Source organism: Theobroma cacao, chromosome 9 (genome assembly GCF_053813885.1).
Source record: "Theobroma cacao isolate CCN51 chromosome 9, ASM5381388v1, whole genome shotgun sequence".
NCBI lineage: Eukaryota > Viridiplantae > Streptophyta > Magnoliopsida > Malvales > Malvaceae > Theobroma > Theobroma cacao.
This window is the reverse complement of record NC_142647.1, coordinates 20,495,159-20,516,265: the sequence shown is the minus strand read 5'-3', so window position 1 is coordinate 20,516,265 and position 21,107 is coordinate 20,495,159. Positions and strand designations below refer to the sequence as shown.

Genomic DNA, 21,107 nt, shown 5'->3' with positions numbered 1-21,107 from the left:
CGAGGGATCTCTAGATTCTACGGCTAGAAACAAATGGCACCTTGATACAGGTAATTCGGAAGGTGGTCCATCCTGAATTCCTAATAACAGAATTCCTCTGAACTTAATAGAATGAGTTCATAATAAGGAAAGCTTTGAGAGTAGCTAGAATTTTAAAAGTGAGAGTAGCTCCAATATTCTGAAAATTGAAATAGATTTCCTTTTGAAACAATCCAAAGAGTACCATAGAGAACATACGAGGAAAGCAATTACAAGGGGAGATATTCGTCTTAGGAAGGGGGTAAACGTTGTACGCCATTTTCCTCCTGGATGTGGAAGAAATGCTGCACTGGTGAGTGCCGAGGAAATTAGGAGAGGACAACAAGCCTAGATTGAAAAGCAAAGAAAAAAAATCTCAAGAGGAGGAAAACCCGGAAAAGGATCTTCAGGAGGACTCGAAGTAGAATCTTCCAATAAGATCAGATTAAGATGATGATCCCAAGGACATGTAATATTTTCGTAGGATTTTACAGTACCTTAACTCTAAGTAGATGTTGTGTAAAAGAGATAATAATGATCTGTACAAAGAAGTAAAAATAATTTGGCTTTTAAAAGTATATGACTAGAATGTATTATAAAATGGTTGTTTAAGTAACTGAAGGTATATGGGAATCTTTAGTATGATAGGGATAAATTGATAATATAATTATTGAGGAAGGTTATAGAATGAAGCAATAAGGTTATAAATGACATTCGAAATGGATAATGTGATTATGTTAATGATTGTAATTTAAGTATGAAGGGGATTATTCAGTGATGTTATGACACTATGAGGTAATAGTTGGGCACAAATAACCCAATGAAGTTAAATTATGGAATATGGGGAATATAAAATTTTGATTCAGTAAGAATTGCGAGAATAAAGTGAGGAGGAAGCTGGGCTGTTTTCGTAGTTAATTATACCAAAAGTCAATAAAATTATTAGAGTATAAGACAAAGAAGATAATTGGATAGGGATGACAATAAATTTGAGGAAAGTTGTAGATAGTAAGCAACTTATATGTGGAATGGTATATGTATCATGAATTTATTACACTGTATGGAAAGGATGTTTTAAGGTGGAATTTTATGAATGTTGATAAAGGTAAAAAGATGACATGAGATGAAAATATTAACTTGGCTTAGTGCGTATGACAAGGAAATAGAAAGTACCTATACTTATGGAACTCATGATATATGTCTAGAAGAGAAACCCACTGGTTGAGAATGATTGATGTGGTGACTTTGAATGCAGACAAATAGTTTTGATGAAGAAAATTTCCAATAGCTACAGTACTTCAGCATTGACTGTTCAACGCTACAATGCTCCAAATACCTCGCGCCTATGATGCATGAGTAAGATGGGAGTGACACGATAATGAGCTTACAAATTGAATTTTGGTTATTGGTTATTGTGTTTTGTTATCTGGGAGTTTTAAATATTCTAGAGAATTTTTACCCAAATGAATTGAAAAACTTCTTTATTGTCTTGTATATAGGCATATAATTAAAAGAAAAATTGAAAGATTCTTGAAATGACTATATTGAGATGAGATACCAAATAATGAAAGTGTGAAGGAAGAATTACGAGACTGGTATAAAAAATCAATTTATATAGAATATCATTATGAGAATTTGTAATATCTGTTTTAATACAGTAAAATGACAAGAGTTAGGAACAACATGAGGCTAATTGTGTGACACTCTAGAAACCTATGAAGATGAGTTAGGGATTGAATGGATGAGTACGTATTTATATATCTTTAAGAGTAAGTGTTTTAGGAATACATAAACATCTTTGAGAAGAGATTCTAATCATATACAGCAAGTATGAAACGTAAAATTTTTAAAACTTGCTAAGAAGCCTAACGGCTAAATCACAAGTTAAGGGATCACATGCTGTGAGACATAAGTTTAAGATAGATATTCCCAAGGAAATACTCAAGAGAAGTTTTGCTCTGGATCTCGTTAAAGCAAGCACTAAGTTATGTGATTATAAAAATAAAGCTGTAAGCTGAGAGTGATATTAGTATTAATATTGAAAAATACTTGAGGAGAATCTAGTTTTAAGTTTTACAATTTCAAATACAATTTATAAATTGGTTAAGGAAGAATGATGTTATGTTCATATGAAGGAGTGGAACAAAAGATGATAGAAGTTGACCCTGAAAATGAAGTCAGATAATGAAACTTTCCTAATATATATTACAGAAATTGGAATTCGAAAATGCTTGAGGTATACATGATTCAAATGAGTTTGAGTCTTAAGTGACAAATCAATATCGTAATGCATGAAAGATACAAGGTAATGTAGAGGTATGAAGGATAATCAAGGAAAAAGGATGACTATTAGGAATTGTGGTATTGCATGAGATGCAATGATCAAGTTAAGATAAATCTTTGAGGCATCAATAGGATTATAAAGCATACACGCATAATAGATTATAATTCAATGGAGATGACATTGTGATGCAATGATATATAGTATAAGGAAACTCAAACATATGGTTGGAAAAGATATGAATGATATGAAGTTGTACGCAAGCATAATAAGAAGGTTGGCATGCACTATAAGAATCGTTATATTGAAACTAGAATTTGAATGCGGATGAATAAAGGGAAATGTAGTCCAAGGTATGTGAACACATGAATCTCTATACATAACGAGAGATGTTGACATTTGAAAATACATGTACACATGAATATATGAAATTGATAATTTGACTAACTAAGGTGAAGAATTGTTCTCAGTAATTGGGAGATTTTGAAATAATGCTAGAGGAGGTCAGTGAGTTAAAGTGTTAACGGACATGCAATGAATGATTAAAGTTATGAGTGAATTTGAAGGTAAACTTTGGATTGTTTAAGTTCTTAATGGAACCCTATTAAAGGAAGGGTATGGATCAGTATAAGATGAATGAATTAAGGTTGAGAAATTTGGTATGGAGCAAATTAATAAAATGATGAATAGGTATACATAAGTAAGTATGATATGTGATCGAAATCGGTATAATTGAGATGAAGTTATGGTTCAAATTCAATAATGGTGATAAAGGCATGCTTAGTGTCTCGATATAAGAGATCATGGTTGTAAAAAGTATTACTGATCCGATTTCAAAGGATGATAATTGCCATAAATAAAGCATTTAATTGAACTGAAGGTGAACGAGGTAAATAAATTGAATGTCCCCATAGAAGGAACAAGGAGTAGGATCATACAAGGAGATTGATAACGCAACATCGACGGGAATTCGATGACGAATTCTATTTAAGTGGGGGAGATTGAAATACTCCGTACTTTGATATGGTGAAAAATAAAGTTGATCGAATGCAAATTGAGGTCAATTAAATTGTTTAAAAGTGATAAAAGATGAAAGGAGTAGTTTAGGATAAAATATTTCGCAAGTGAGAAAATAATAATAAAATAATAATAATTTTATCGGAGGAGAATTTGTGAGATAAAGGCGATTCGGAAGTCAAGTGAGGCATAATAAGGTATTTTGGATACCAAGGAGACAAGATAAAATTTTTAGAATAAAATAATATTTTATTAATAAAATAATATTAAAATATTATTATTTAACTGGATGTCAAAATCAGTCATGAAGAAGGATCATATGGTTGATCCAAGTGGGGGAGAAGATGACAAACCCGACTCTATATAAATATTTTTCATGACATACATGTGATGGATAGCATGTTTGCATGCTAGGAGAGTCCCGAAAAATTTACAAAAGTCGGTATTGTACCTAGACGTACAACAAAGTTGATTTAAGCCTCGAACTAAATCAAATAGAGAATTTACGATGAAATTAAGAATTTTAAAGTCCCAGAATGGTTTAATATGGTGATTCGGAGTTCGAAGATCAATTTGGAGTCAAACCGAAATTTTCGCTATCTAGGGGCAAAATGGTCATTTGCCACCTGGGGACAAAATGGGAATTTTTAGAAAATATTTTTGGCCCCATTTGACTTATTGGAGTCTGATTTGAGGTTTAGAAGTGAAAAATTTTAATTTCGGTATAATTTGGAGTATAGGGGTAAAATGGTAATTTTACCACCTTAGGGGCAAAACAATAATTTTTCATCACCAGGACATTTTTCCAGCACATGCTCATCCCTTATCCTCAATTTTGACCATTGACTAAATTTGTGGTGGAGATAAAAAGGATTAAAATTTTTAAAGTTTTAAAAACGAGCCAATGACATGATGCCACGTGTCATGCCTTTATTAATTTATTATTTTCTTTTTTAAAAGGCACAAAAATCAGCCCATCTTCCACCCCATGGCCAGCCAAACCAGCAAGAAGAGAGAGGAAAAAAAAAACAAAATCCTAGAGAGAGAAAATCAAAGAAAAAGTGTGAATTTTCAAGGATATTAAGTGAAAAGGTGAGATTTTTTCTATTAAGCTTGAGTTTTCTTATTCCCAAGCATTTCTCCTTATTTTTCATGCCTAAATTACATGTTTTCATGATGAGTTGATGGCTTATCAAAATGGGTTAGGAGAGAGAAAGTTGTTAGATTAATTTGATTTTAAGTTATGTTAGTGTTTTTAGTTAGTTTAGCATATTTAGGAACAAAACAATAAGAAAAGAATTTATTTTCCTCCATTACCATTATTGGCCAAATTTTTTAGGGGAATATTGGCTGATGATCTTGATGTTTATTTGAGGAATTATGATGAATAATGATGAATTATGAGCCTAGAAAAATAATGAAAATTTTCAGAGCAAAAATATGAATTTTTACCCACTAGGGGTATTTTCGTAATATACTATCGAGACTGATAAATTGAATCTCATTCATAGTCACTAAGGTAACTTAAGTATAATTGGAGTGTAGAAAGTGAAAAGAATTGATTTGGAGTTAAATTGGAGATAATAGGCCGAATTAGGTCAGCACCGCATTTAAACGGTAGTCGGATAAGTTGTATATCATATCATGCACATATACCGAGCCTGAATTGATTTTATAATGGTCAAGCATTGATGTGGTGAATTATGTATTATACATTGTGGATATGGGGTGAGCAAAGTACACTGGTAAAAGTACAGTGATTGTGCTTGGAGACTGGGATTAGGAGTACATCGACTCCTAGAATTGTGAGTGAACTTATTATCGTCTTAATTATCTAGAGTAGTTTTATACAATTGTGTAATTTTATGGAAAATGGATTTAAATGGTAAATTGCTATGTTTTAGGAGAAATTACGATTTTATAAATTTTTTGAAAAATCGAATACTGGTTTTGAAAATAGAGTAATTGGAGACTGCTTGCTTGTGTTGTAAATTTATGGTTTTAAATTGAATGGCTTATGACAATATATGAGCATGAATGGCTAAACTGATTTTGGTGTTAGAAATATTTGTACTGAGTATTCAGCCTTGAAAGGTTAGGTTGCGATAAATTGCCATGTCATGTTAGAATGAATTTTATTGATTGGTGGAGTATATATTAATTATTCACTGCAAAGGGGGTTCCATGGACCAGCCTATTAGAGGGGCACGGTAAACTCCATTATATTCTTACCTCGAACAGAGAGGCGTGTAGGGTATCTGCTAGGGTAAAGCTTAGGTTTCACTTCACGCTAAACCACCACGTGAAGGTGAACTCAGCCAACGCCAAGGAACAGCTGTATTTTTCTCAAACTAAAAATATATTTTAAGTGTATACAAAAATTTTAACAGCCTTGGCGGACTCGGTTGGATGCCCTACGCAAGGTATCACCGAGTATGAGTTTTGGCACAAGCCAAAGTTTTAAGAAATTCATAAGCCAAGTTGATTACTCAATTTATATGGATTGATTTTATTTGGTTGAAATGAGTTGAAAGGTAATGAAATTACAATATGATGACTTATTTCAATTGTCTCCATTTACTCATTGGGATTTTATAATCTCATTTCCTCACATTTCAGGCTCGGAGAATTCCATAGTTAGTTGACTTGACAAGGACCTTCATTTGGATTCGAATCGGTAAAAGATATAGGTTTCCAACTTTCGATGCATTTTGGTTAGATGTGGGCCCACGTGTCACTGTAAAAGAAATTTTATGCTTTGGTTATTTTCTTTATAGTATATATGAATATAATTAACTTTTACGCTATAAGAATTATGTACCGATAGTTTTATGAAAATTATTTTACAAGAAAATAGTTTATTTTATTGAATATTTTTATTATATTCAAATGGTCAAATTTTCACTTCAAATGAACGTTTTAGATACTTAATTTGTTTTTAAATTATTAAATATATATTTTCTACTTACCTACTACATTTTTAGCAAGTTTCGAAATTTTCGACAAAAATGATGAAAATGCCCCTATGAGCCAGAAAACAATATGTTATGTTCTGATTTGGAAATGATTTGTAATCCTTTGAATTTTGATATTTGATAACTATTGCTCACTGGGAAAGTGCGAAAGCTAATACGATAGCCTTGCAAGGTTTCGATCGACATTCGAGGTGAAGAATGTTTGTCGAGGCCTCGCGACGATTGTCACGGGCTCGATGGAGAGTTCAGAGTCGTGACAGATTAGGAGTACATCGACTCTTAGATCTGTGAGTGAACTTATTATCATCTTAATTATCTAGAGTAGTTTTATACAATTGTGTGATTTTATGGAAAATGGGTTTAAATGGTAAATTGCTATGTTTTACGAGAAATTGTGATTTTATAAATTTTCTGAAAAATTGAATACTGGTTTTGAAAATAGAGTAATTGGAGACTATTTGCTTGTGTTATAAATTATGTTTTAAATTATATGGCTTATAGCAATATGTGAGCATGAATGGCAAAGTCGGTATTTGTATCAAAATTATATATACTATGTATTCAGCCTTGAGAAGCTAGATTGCGATAAATTGCCATGTCATGCAGATAAGGATTTTATAAATCAGGTGGTAGATAAAATAATCCATAGTCACTGCAGTGGTGGGGGTTTTCATAGACTGCCTATGAGAGGGGCACAGTAACCCAATTATATATTTACCTCCGGGGGGAGATGTTGGATGAAGTATCTCCTAAGGTAAGATTTGAGTGCACTTCACGTGGACCACCGCATGAGAGTGAGACTCAGCCAACGCCAAGGAAAAGCTATGTGTCAGATGCGAAAACATGTTTATGGGTATGGGACATTTAACAACCTTGGCGGTCTTAGTGGGATACCTTGACGAAGGTACCCGCAAGAATGATTTTGGCAAGAGCCAAGTTTTGTGAGATATATAAGCCATTTTGATTAATTGAGTAAACTGAATATTCATGTTATGAAACATATATTAGAAAAGAATATTTTAATTCGTCTCCATTTACTCACTTTTAGATGGTTTAGATGGTGTCTGTTTACTCATTGGGATTTTATAATCTCACCACCATCATTTCCTCACATTTCAGGCTCAAGGAATTCCATAGTTAGCTGACTTTGACAAGGACCTTCATTTGGACTTGAATTGGCAAAAGTTGTAGGTTTTCAGCTTTCGATGCATTTTGATTAGTTGGGGGCTCACGTGTCACTATAAAAGTAATTTTATACTTCGGTTATCTGATTTAAAGTATGTATCAACATATTTAGCTTTTACACCATGTTTTTGATGGGTTTCGGTATTTTCGAAAAAAAATGACGAAAATGCTCTTGTGAGCCAAAAAATAATATTTTATTGTTTTGATTTGAAAATGACTTATGATTTCTTGAAATGCGAGATTTAATAATTGTCGCTCACCAGAAATATGTGGAAGCTAATGCTAAACCTTGTGGGGTTCCGATCGACATTCGGGATAATAAGTGCCTATCGAGACGTCGCGACGATTATCACGGGCTCGACAGGAGTTTCGGGTCGTGATAGTACGCCTCTGATCAAGGTGTCATCGAGTATATTTGATGGCATGAGCCAACTGTTTATGAAAGTCATAAGCCCTAATGAGAAATTAAATGAAATACAACCGTTTACATGGGTTATGATGAATTTTCAAATTGTGAAATACTTAAAATGATGGGATATTTTAATTGTCTCATTTTACTCGGCTTTAGCTGATTTAAATGGTGTTTGTTTACTCACTGAGATTTTATAATCTCACCACCCTCCTTTCCACTCATTTCAGGCTTAGAGTAGGCTGTAGATAGTTAATTCCATCGAGGGCTTCTATTGGATTAGCGTCCTCCACACAGTAGGTTCACAGTGTCTTTAATTCTGGTTAATGTGGGCCCACTTGATATTGTAAATTTAATAGTTATTGTGCTACAGTATGAATGAATTTATTTTGTTTTTACTTTATAAAAAGTATTTACGCATAACTCCAAAATTTCTGTTTATAAGAGAATAAAATATTTTATTGAATATTTTGTTTTATTTTCTTATTATATTCAAATAATTATAATTTCATTTTGAATAAAGGTTTAAGATGCCTAAACTTATTTTTAATTGTGAATTATGCAATTGGTACTTGTTTACTACATTTTTAATTGATTTTGAAATTTTTAGTGGAAAATGACCAAAATACCCCTGTGAGATAAAAATTTTTATTTTATCAGTTTTAAGTTGGAAATAGCTCAAAATCCTTTAGAACATAAAATTTGGCAACGGTTACTCACCGGGGAAATGAGAAACTGATATTAAGCCTTGCGAGATTTCGATTGACACTCCGGGAGATGAGTGCCCATCGGGACACCGCGACGGTTGTCAGGGGCTCGAAGGGAGTTCCAGGTCGTGACAATTATAGTTCAAATTTGGTATAGAAAAGTATTGACTTAAAATTGTAAGAATTGACGTAAAAACTTGTAAATGTGAAATAACTAAATTTTAAATCTTAATGCAAAATGTGTGAGAGTTAACATAACAAGTTAATTAAATAAAAAAAAATTTAATTTAATAAAAAATAAATATTTAAATTTCTGTTTTCTCGGGTTAAAAGTGTTTTACGATATAAAATTGTAAGAATTGATGTAAAATCTTATGAAGGTGTAATAAAGTTACTATTAAAAAGGTTTGTCGTAAAATTGTAAAAATTGATGTAAAATCTTATGAAGGAGTAATAAACAGATTTAAAATTTTAACGTAAATGTATACAAGTTAACGTAAATAAATTTTATTAAATTAAATTAATTAAATATAATTTTAATATTAAAATAATAATATTTTTATAATTTATAATAAAAATAAAATAAAATAAAACATTAAATAACTTAAAATAAACTAAATAAGTTTAAAAATTATTTACATTATTATCTTAAAATAAAAAATTTTAAAAATTAAATATATATTTCTCTGTTAACTTGTTATATAAATTTTTATTATTTTTTAAAAATTTTATTAATTGACGTTACAATAAGGTTAAACTTACTGTAGTGCCCACCTGTTAAAAATCCACGATGACTCTGACGAGCCAAGCGAGCAGAGCGCAGCTGCTTAGGTCATGGTAATTAATTTTATAATAATAATAATAATAATAATAATAATAATAATAATGGGGCTTACAGTTAGAGACGCATGTAACCAACAAAAACTTATGGTGGAGATGATTTCCACGCCTGGTCCACCCCGTCCAGCACTGCTGCAAATGAAAGGTGATGCGAATTGCATTATACAAGGCAAGTACTATATGCTTCTCACCAAAAAAAAAAAAAAAGAATTACCATAATTTTGACGGTCTCTTCTTTTTTTTTTTTTTTTTTTGTTATTCTGAACTCGGACTCGATCGACATCTTTGAGTAAGTAACTTTGACATTGATTTTTTTGCAGTGCTTTCTGCTTGTTTCCCGTTTGTTTAATTGGCAATATCCGCAAATTGTTGGCTTATGTATTATCATAATTTATTTGGTTTGTGTTTCTGGAATTTTTTTTCAGATGGATGATGAAGAGCTTGGTGCTTACACGTTGGATGAAGCCCTTGCCATGGTGGGGTTCGGAAAATTCCAAGGCCTTGTTCTTGCTTATGCTGGGCTTGGTTGGTTTGCAGAAGCAATGGAAATTATGATTCTTTCCTTCATAGGAGCTGCTGTTAAGTCAGAGTGGGGACTTTCCCCAAGTCAGGAGAGCCTGTTAACAACAGTTGTCTTTGCTGGTATGCTCATTGGGGCCTATTCATGGGGCCTTATATCAGACAACTATGGACGGAGGCACGCCAGTTTTCCTTCTCATTATATTCCTTCCATCTCTGTGCTGTACATGCCTTCTGAATAGTATTTGGCTAATCACTTCTGCCTAAATTACATATCATAAATCATTAATTTTGCCCTTCTTTGCTATTTTCTATTTCTTTCCAGTTGAAGACATGTCTATGGCCGGATGCTGATCAAATTGCTGATTGAATTTATTAGTCATAAGGCATACTCCCGTGTTAAACTATTGACTGAGTGTTGAGACTTGACACATATCATAAATCCTTTCATATGGAATCATGCATTAAGAAATCTACGTTCTTGAATATTCTTATTCGACTTTTGATTTGTTTCTCAATTTTTTTATTGTTTATTTTAATTTGCCCCTATCAGGAAGGGTTTTCTTAGTACAGCTGTGGTAGCTAGTGGAGCTGGATTTTTGAGCACATTCTCTCCAAATTATTTATCGCTCGTTATTACTCGAGGTTTGGTTGGTTTCGGCCTTGGTGGTGGTCCTGTGTTCTTATCCTGGTTTTTAGAGTTTGTTCCAGCTTCAAACAGAGGAATGTGGATGGTCATCTTTTCAACTTTCTGGACATTTGGATCAATTTTTGAGGCCTCACTTGCTTGGGTATGTTTTATTTTCTATGTCCTCCGGTCATAACACAATATAAGGGTACTCTTTACTATTGAGTGATGCTATCTGTAGGAGCCTATTGCTTGTTCTTGCTGCACCTAAACTAGAGAGTACTTTGATTTTATCTCTTAACCTTCTGGAGGCTTAGAGCTTGGATCTCAAGTTTTTATCAATTGAAAGCAGTACAAGCAAATGGACAAGAAAACTTAGGCCTTACATATTCAGCTTTTATGTTCACCACCAAGAACCAGTGTTGTCAAGGTGTGCAACCGTGCACCTAGGCACTTAGACATGGTTCAGTCAAGTAAAGCACCTTGCACCCCTCCAGGTGAGGTGCCTTTAATCAGATGCATGCCTTGGTGCACACGAAAAGCTTGCCTAACTTAAGTATCATTTGCTTCTTTAGTTTTTGACTTCTTTTTTTTACCTATTCTTTTAATAATTAAGAAGGACAATTTCAGCTCTGTTTAGCAGAAGAAAAAATTGAATAGCACTATAGACAATGCACAAAATTTTGTTGAAGATGGTGTTGAAGGAACGTTGGACATTGTTTGATGATATTATGATATATTCTTGATTTTTGGCACATTAGGCAATGCAGTGAAGCAATTTATTTACTGTTTATCAAAAAATTGATATCATATCTGCTTATTAGATATAATACATAGAATTTTCTTTTTCTATATTTTCTAATGATCTTGTTGAAATTAGCGCCTTACTTCACTCTGGTGAGCACTTTTATTGTGACTAGAACCTAGAGTTTTCCCTGTGCCTTTGACTAAATTACCAAGAACTTCAGATATTCAGTAAAATTCTGTATAAATGGATCTCTCCATTCCTGTACCCAACCCAGTACTCCTTGGAACTCATTGAGAACAGATGTGGTTCATGGATATGCTGCACATGATGCTTTTTGCTAAACTATTTGTATAGTGCTGCCTGTCTTATCATCCAACTTAAAATTTTCTTTATTTCAGCTAGTTGCTTTCAGTAAATGCTTCAGACAGTTTAGTGTTCTCTTCTGTTCATTCTATCCAGTTTTTTTATTGAGTTTGAACTCTGGAGAACCGGATCAGGTTGTTGACCTTTATTTTATTTCAAGGTTGCTAAACACAAATGCCACAATCTAGAAAATAAGGAGCCTTTGGAGAACTGTTTATTCTTGATTAATATGAACTTGAGATTTTTCTTTCTGTGTAGTACATTGTTCCCAACCAGATAAGAGACAAAGACCATATGCAGTGGTATTATGTTTTACATGCAGATTTTTAGTTAACCTGTAGTAAACCTCTTTTATGCTATTATATTTCGGTATTTTAAATTTGCAGGCTCATAATTTTAAAGATTTGAGACTTGAGGGCTGGTTTTTGAGGTTTTAAGTTTTGGCATACAAAAGATATGCACCTTTTAAAGAAATTCACCATCTTTATTTACACTTCAACATATTTTGATAGTAAATGTTCTTAGATTCCTTTGAAAACATTTTCTCTCACGTTTGAATTGGTTGGTGTCCACAAAGGGACTTCCCTGGTACTTTTTTTTTTTTTCTTTCAGCCTAATTCCAGGTCTGGTTAGGCCCTGCCTTCTTGAACCAAAAAAGTTGCAGAAGATAACTTTTTTATTCTCTTTGACTTGTGATGGTGGCAGAATAAATCTCTTGATGTGCTTCTATTTCACTCTTAAAAATATTGTCTACATACTACTAACTACTAAGTTGCAAGTACAATGGCATTTTCCATCTAGCCAAGGTTATTTAATAATAAAATGCGGAATATTAGTTATTCAAAGCATTTCTTATCCAAGAAGAGGATGTTCAAGGCCACAAGGGCACATCTCTAAGTTTTAATGGATTACCTATCACTATCATGGAATAACTGCTTCGTAGCTAGAAGGGTTGTGTCTTAGCAAGATTAGAACCTTTACCTTGTCATCTCTCTGGGTGCTGGAGATTGGAGAAGAAAACAAAGGGAAGTAGGCAAAGGCAGTTAAATCCTCTGTTTGCAATAAAAGAATGTACAACTAATAAAGTTTTAACCGTATATGGTAAGAGGGCAAACCCATCTCTATGATTAATTTGATAATTTATCCATATAAGTTCTGTAAGGCCTAAATGCTTATTCTGTTGGTTACTTGGTCCATTTCTTTAGATGCTAACATGCTATTCCCTACAACAACACCTCAGCTCTATCATTATAGACACTTATCTGAAAATTAAAAATTTCTCAATTAAAGAACTGAGCTGTTGCTGGATATAGTTGCTCAAACTTTTCCTATTGTTGGCTCTGGAAATCTGAAGAATATTGATTTTATATTCATGCAATGAAAAGCATCAGCGAGACAAATTTTTCCTTCAGAGGATTAGGATGATTTTCTGTCCTTTTTATTTCAGATAGTCATGCCCAGATTAAACTGGAGGTGGCTACTTGCACTGTCATCTGTGCCATCATTTGCTCTGCTTCTTTTATATGGTGTTGCACCTGAGTCTCCGAGATATCTATGCATGAAAGGTAGAACAAGTGATGCACTTCGAATTCTGGAGAAGATGACTTCAGTCAACCAAACAAAGCTTCCTCCTGGCATACTTGTTTCTGGTAGAACAATTGGCCAGGATGAAGAGTGTACTCCACCAGAAGTTATGAGCCCTTTACTCCCCTTACTAAGGGAAAATATCATGCAATCTAAATCAGGCTTCTCATCATTTTTTATGCTTTTCTCATCAAGATTAATTCAAACAACCCTCCTCCTATGGGTATTATACTTTGGAAATTGTTTTTCATATTATGGTATCATATTGCTGACCTCGAAGCTAAGTAGTGGACAAAGTGGATGTTTCGAAACTATTTTGAGCTATGGAAACCTCCACAACACTAGCCTCTATGTGACTTCATTTGTCACTAGTTTGGCAGGTATTATGTCTCATTCCTGCTCCACACTTCATTATGCTCCATTTTGAAAGAAAATTTTACCTAAGTTTATGTTGCAGAGCTTCCTGGGCTTCTTTTGTCAGCAATATTGATCGATAGGGTAGGCCGCAAGCAGTCCATGGCACTGATGTTTGTCATAGCATTTGTTTTCCTTCTTCCTCTGCTCACCCGTCAGTCTGCAGTTCTGACCACGTGCTTATTATTTGGAGCTCGCATGTGTGCCATGGGAACCTTCACAGTTGCCTGTATATACACCCCTGAGGTAAGCCCCGTTTAATGCTTATTTTAATGGCTGTTTTTAGCAGGGGTTGACTTTTTGAATTCCCCAATTGCCAATTTCTAACCTTTCACACTACCGAGGTTGTATTTACGTATGAAAGAAATTCCAAGGTCTCTTAAGAGTTTTCAATCTGTTTTGCTTACTCCATATCTTTGTTAAATATTATTAGTGCCACTTGTTTACAAATTCATAAGCTATATTTTAATTTTCTACAATTAAAATGTTAGGAACTGTTAAGTCTACAATACTAAGGGATCGTTGTTGTTCTCTTTATTGCTTTATATCTGTTTAACAAAATTTAAGCGGTCCAAAAGGAGCAAATCTTTTAGTGAACTGCTATTTTGCCCTAAGAAATTTGCATTTGAGTTGTCTGAACTGATATAATGATGTTGGTTTCTTCTTTTATTTTCTACTTGCCATGTTCTTGGAGTCAGTCTGCCAATTGCCTTTCAGACTCTTTGTTCTTAAAGGCCATGGGTGATATATATATTTGGAAAACTGAAGATCTTATTACCAAGAAAAAGCTGGAAAACCTGTTACAAGTTCAACAAGCTGCAGTAGCAGCATCCACATTGAAAACAAATTAAGTCATTTACATTCAAAAATGCTGTCACTCAACCCCCATTTTGTGCAGATTTGGACATGGATATTTTCCATCGTAGTGGAGTGATCAGATTTGGGCACATAGCATCTAGTATAGTTGTTCCTTGTGAATCATTTTATGCCCATTAAACTTGGGATGTGGTTCTAGGTAATAAGTTGATATAAGAAATGTTTTTTCCTGTAGTTATATCCAACCCCAGTGCGGGCAACTGGTGCTGGAGTGGCAACTGCTATGGGAAGAATTGGTGGCGTGGTATGTCCTCTTGTCGCAGTGGGATTGGTGACCGAGTGCCATCAAACAGCAGCTGTTGTCATCTTTTTGGTTGTATTAATTCTTTCAGTAGTCTGTATTCTGCTCTTCCCATATGAAACAAAGGGCCGGGAACTCAGTGATACTATGGTTGGATCTAGTTGAAACAATTAATTGTTGTCAGAACATACCATCATTTGTTTTAAGGAAAAGAAATGGTTTCCCTACCTGTCCACATCGCTGCCGTTGATTTTTCTTGTTTTTTCTTTTCCTTTTGATAGATGAGAGTAGCGGGTGGGGACGTAGGCTTGAAAACATTTAATTCAGGGAGAGAATGTGGCTATAATTGAGCTATTGCTTACGTTATGTCCCTTGCTACTTTGTTCTGACGTTCAAATGAGTGTTTTTACAATAAACATATTTAATTATTTAATAAGGTTAGGTGTAGGAGAGAAAAATATTTCATGATATTAAAGTTGAAAGGAAAGAAATCAATCAAAACATTTTACAATATATATATATATATATTTGAAAGCTGAATATTATTAGCATAATTATGACAAGTCACAGAAAAATGTCTTCAGTTTTACAAGTCTAAACCGATACGAAAGGACGAAATAAGCCAAATATATATACACGATGCATTAAAACTCAATCAGCCAAACCTATAAAGGCTCCTATTTCCGAATCTCTACTCAAATAACAACCATAACTCCCGCTCCCTTTGCACCGCTTCTTTTGCTAACTGGTCAACCATTTCATTAGCTTCTTGAAGTGTGTGCTGAATATCCCAACTAGTAATGGTTCATATAACTAATTCAATAAACTTATTGTGATAATATAATCTCCATGGAGTAGAACTTGACTTTTTAACCCAGCCCATTACATTAATAGGATCATTTTCTATCAAACAACCCATAAAAACAAACACATAATAACAAAATAGTATTTAGTTATATTAATATGTTAGTAGTAGAGAGTAGAAAATTTTGCAAGGCCCTCCTATCCACCACTCCTGCAGCCATTCCCCCTCTATTCCTCAAAAAACTTTCTCCCTCTGCTTGGTTTATTTTTGGAGGAAGGAATAACTATTTCTCTGAAATAAAAATAAATAATCATTTATTATAATAAAAGATATTGTTGTCTTTTTATCACTTATTCTTTTGTTATTCTAAAATTATTTTTACCAACCAAACATTACAATAAATCATAATAGTAATTTTTACCTTAATCCATTCCGTCAACTAAACTACTTAATAATATTTTCATTTTATTTCTACCCTATTCTATTCTCATGAAATACCTATTTTATTCCATTTCATTTTATTTCGCAAATCAAATGTACTCTTACTTTATATAAATAGTATTACTTAGATATGTAATATCTTAATGGTAATTAATTGAATGTTATTTATGTAATTTATTCTAATTCTGGACAATATCTATGTATTCTATAAGTACGGTAATAACACTACATATATATATAACAAATTTCTACTATCAATGATTTGCTACTACAATAGGAAATTTTGATGCCATTAGTTTTTTATCAATAAGATAGAATTGCTCGATTCATGTCTAGTTATGTCCTTAGATTTTTTTTAGGATAAACCAATTCAAATTTTAACTATTACCTTTTAAAATATAAAATGAGCTTAAAAAATTGAAAATTAAAGATGAGTTGGTTTGATGAAATTATAAAGTATTTTATTTATCTTTTAATTCTATTTTTATCAATTATGCTCCACATTTGATCATATTTAAATATTTTTATTCTTTTTTATTTTCATTTATACTACATTTCTTTTATGATAATTTGAATTTAAGTTAGAATAGTTATTTGGAGCTCGCCAGTAAAATTTCGACCTACGCAAGTACACATATTGAATAGATAGTATATTAATAACCAGAGCATTGATTTCTCAAAGAATTGACTTAAAAATTTATTGTGTACTAAAGTTAAAACAATTTAGTTTTATTCAAACAACTAAAATTTAATAACAAATTAAACTAAAAACTACTCAACTAAACTAATTAACACTAATAGTTAAAGCAAAAAGATAACTCATTAAGAATCAAATTAGAAAAACCTAGGATTACAATATCCCTCACACTTTATTTAAACCTCACCTCTATCTCTTAGCTTAATCCAATGGGTTAAATTGCTAACCTAGAGTCCTCAATTATTTATAATGCTCTCTCGAGTTTCTTATAAAAATATCTACTTTAACCAAAACTGTCATAGCCCAATTTTCGAGCCATGACTGGCATAAGGGCCTAATGGGCTCAGCCCACTAAGCCCAAGCAAGCCTCTTTGTATAATCTTATACTAAAATACCCCATACTTTGATATGGTGATAAATAAAGTTGATCGGATGCAAATTGAGGTCAATTAAAATGTTTGAAAGTGATAAAAGACGAAAGGAGTAGTTTAGGATAAAATATTCCGTAAGTGAGAAAATAACAATAAAATAATAATAATTTTATCGGAGGAGAATTTGTGAGATAAAAGGCGATTCAGAAGTCAAGTGAGGCATAATACTGTATTTTGAGTACCAAGGAGACAAGATAAAATTTTTAGAATAAAATAATATTTTATTAATAAAATAATATTAAAATATTAATATTTAGCCAGATGTCGAAATCAGTTGTCAAGCCCGATCTTATAAAATACTTTCCATGTCATTCATATGATTGACAATATGCTTGCATTCTTGGAAAGCCTTGAAAGAAAAATCGTTAAAAGACGACAATGTACCAAATGGTACAATTAAGTTAATTTAAGTCTCGAATTAGATCAAATAGAGAATTTAAAATGAAATTAAGAATATTAAAGTCCCAGAATGGTTTAATATGGTGATTTGGAGGTCGAGGATCAATTTGAAGTCAAACTAGAATTTTTACTGTCCAGGGGCAAAATGGTCATTTGCCACCCAAGGACACAATGGGAATTTTTAGAAAAGAATTTTTTTAGCCCCATTTGACTTATTGGAGTATGATTTGAGTATTGGAGTATACTTTGAGGGTTTGGCAGTGAAAAAGTTTAATTCCAGTGATTTCTAGAGTGTAGGGGCAAAATCGTAATTTTGCCACCCGCAGACAAAATTTGAGATTTTGAGAGAATTTAGATCAAATTTGACAAATTGGAGAATGGTATGAGTATAAGGGATGAAAAATATGTCTATGTGCAATTTTTCAATTTTTGGGGCAAAAATGTAATTTTTGACTTTTACGGGGGTAAAAGTGTAAATTTCAAAAATTACTCCACCAAGACTTTGGATAAGTCTGATAATTTTACCTAAGCTATGGATATGTGGGACAAGTGTATGGTGAAAATTTGGAAACAAATGGATGGCTAGAATTTAAGGAATTAATAAAACATTAAAAAAATGAATAAAATAATATTATATTATTTTAGCCTTTAAAAAGGTAAAAATTCCGGAATTCTCATCTTCTTCAGCTGTCCAAACCAGGGGAGAAAAGGGGAAAAAAAAAACAAGAATCCTACCTGAAAAATTTGGAGAAAATCAAGAGAAATCAAGAAATCAAGCATTAAAAAGGTAAATTTCATTGATTTTCCTTGTGATTTTCACTACCCATGCATTTTTTTCTCATTTCCATGCAAAATTAGAAAGTGGGTATGGACACCCATGCTGGCCAAACCTCCATGGATGAGTTTTGAGCTTGATTTTTGGTTGATTTTAATTGAATTAAGTGATTTTAGTTAAGTTATATTGAAATATAGCAAAAATAAGCTAGAAATATAATTTTCTCCCATTGAAACCCATTATGCTGAATTTTCTAGGGGAATATTGGCTGCTGATCTTGATGGTTATTTGAGGAATTATGATGAATAATGATGAATTATGAGCCTAGAAAAATAATGGAAATTTTCGGAGCAAAGTTACAAATTTTTACCCACTAGGGGTATTTTCGTAATTTGTTATCGGGACTGATAATTTGCACCACACTGAGGGACATTAAGTCAATTTGGGTGCAATTGAGGTATAGAAACTGAAAAAAATTAATTTGGAGTTTAAACGGACGCGTATATCAATTTATCGGGTAAAAGACCGAAATAGGCTAACACCGCATATAGGCAAAAATTTAGACATTTTTGCATTCCATATCAAGCATTAGTAGTCTAAATTAGTTTAATTTCAATTTAGTACCAATGTGGTGAATTTCTCGATTTTGTACTGTGTCAAGGTGGTGAGTCCTCTGATAAAGGCAAGGGAATTGCACCCGAGGACCAATAGTCTGAGTATTTCGAAAATCCTCACTCTAGACACGGTGAGTAACCTTACCATCATTTTAATTATCTAAAGTATGTTTTTATTCGGTTTTGGTGAATTTTATGAAAATGAGTTCAAATGGTAAATTTTTATGTTTTGTAAACAAAATGAGTTTAAATGAAAATATTTTATAAATTGTCTTGAAACGAAATAACGATTTTGAAAATAGAGTAATTGGAGACCACTGATATGTTGTAAATTTAAAATTGAATTAATGGCTTATGTTATTGTATTGGCATGACTGGTTGGGCTGTGTTTTTATGAATTATATGAATTACTTTATTTTACCCTTGCAGGCTGGGTAGTAATATATTAGCCCTGTCATGCTGTCAAAATTTTATTGTATGGTGGGTTTGACCTGCTGCAGTGGGCTGGATTCTGTGGACTAGCCTATTAGAGGGGCACGGAATCCTGTTATATTTTTACCTCGGTTGGAGAGGCGAGTAGGGTAACTCCTGAGGTATAACTTTTAGAGTTCACTTCACGCCAAACCACCTCGTGAAGGGGAACTCGGCCAACGTCAAGGAATGGCTATGTTTTCAAAATAAAAACATGACTTTCTAATAGCCTTGGCGGACTCAGTTGGGATAGCCCTCGGCCAAGGTATCCCAAATAACTGAGTATGATAATAATTTTTGGCATGAGCCAAGCTTTTTAAGAAATTCATAAGCCATACTGATTACTTGCTTTAAATAAATTGATTTCATTTGGTTGAAATAAGTTGAAAGATGATAAATTACAGTTTGATGAAATGTTTTAATAGTCTCCTTTTACTCGACTTTAGATATTTTGAGTGATGTTTGTTTACTCACTGGGATTTTATAATCTCACCACCCTCATTTTCACCCATTTCAGGTTCAGAATAGATTGTAGATAACTGATATCGGCAAGGATTACAGTTGAACTTGCCACATCCAAAGACTGTAGGTTCATTTCTTTTGATACTTTTGGTCATTCGTGGGCCCACGTGTCACTGTAAATTAAATTCTATACTTTGGTTATCTGTATTACGGTATGTAAGAATTTATTTTGCTTTTACGCTATAAAAATTATTTATGCAGTGTTCTTAAAATATCGTTTTATGTGAAAATTGAATATTTTATTGAATATTTTTATTTTATTATAACAGTCATAATTCCATTTTAAACGAATGTTTTAGACATCCAAAATTATTTTTGATTAAGAAATATGTGTTTTCCACTTACATACTATATTTTTAGATGATTTTTGAGATTTTTGGGATAAATGACAAAAATACCCCTGTGAGACGAAAATTATTATTTCATTTGTTTAAGTTGGAAACAGTTTAAAATCTTTTAAAATGTGGTATTTGGAAACAGTTACCCACAGGGGAAATGAGAAGCTGATATTAAAGCCTTGCGGGGTCTCGGTTGACATTCCGGGTAATGAATGTAAATTGAGACGTCGCGGCGGTTGTCACGGGCTCGATGGGAGTTCCGGGTCGTGACAATTAAGTTGGTATCAGAGCTGTTGGTTTGAAAGATTAGAGTTTTGGGTTTAAAGTTATTTTAAAGCTGTTTTAAAAATTTACAGCGTCAGTGTGGCCCCGAGTTAAGTTAGGTTAGGTTGAATAAAATACATGCATAAGCATATAGAGCCTGAGGTTGCCTAAACTCACTTTGTTCCCTCTTATAGATTATTATGTCTCCTTGACGCAAACAACCACCTTTCACTAGATCAGTTGGGAGGGGAAGAGGTTGTTTTCAACGTCGTCAGTTAGGTGCAATAGAGGAGGAATCGACTGCATCCACCATTCGGGCAGCACCTGCTGCTGAACAAACCGAGACTCCTCCACATCCTCCACCTCCTCTGCCACTTACTAGTATTCTTGCTGTGCCTCTTGAGGCAGTTCAGGCATTAGCAGCCTTCTTTACTGCTATTGCTGGCCAGGCTCAGGCTAGTCAAGCTGTTCCTACAGTTCCTCTGGCTGCTCCTTCAGTACCACCATCCCCACCTCCTGTCCCACCACCAGTGCTGGATGTTTCT

The 21,107-nt window shown here is 33.2% G+C and overlaps 1 protein-coding gene and 1 long non-coding RNA gene across 3 annotated transcripts; both read left to right on the top strand.

The window, feature by feature from the left end:
* Window positions 1-9,492: 9,492 nt before the first annotated feature.
* On the top strand, window positions 9,493-15,171 carry LOC18589515 (organic cation/carnitine transporter 7-like). 2 transcript variants are annotated; one of them, XM_088810167.1, is made up of 6 exons: window positions 9,493-9,601; window positions 9,858-10,129; window positions 10,505-10,742; window positions 13,138-13,654; window positions 13,732-13,934; window positions 14,740-15,171. In XM_088810167.1, exons 1-6 carry the CDS (start codon window positions 9,581-9,583, stop codon window positions 14,968-14,970), a joined length of 1,482 nt encoding a protein of 493 aa, XP_088666293.1. In that variant the 5' UTR covers window positions 9,493-9,580; the 3' UTR covers window positions 14,971-15,171. The 2 variants fall into 2 exon arrangements, with proteins under 2 accessions (XP_088666293.1, XP_088666294.1); XM_088810168.1 differs by having other exon boundaries at window positions 9,582-9,721.
* Window positions 15,172-18,240: 3,069 nt separating this feature from the next.
* Window positions 18,241-20,158, top strand: LOC148760832 (uncharacterized). Its single transcript, XR_016028659.1, has 3 exons — window positions 18,241-18,365; window positions 19,015-19,098; window positions 19,956-20,158. It is a non-coding gene; the product is annotated as an uncharacterized LOC148760832 (long non-coding RNA).
* The last annotated feature ends 949 nt before the right edge of the window (window positions 20,159-21,107 follow it).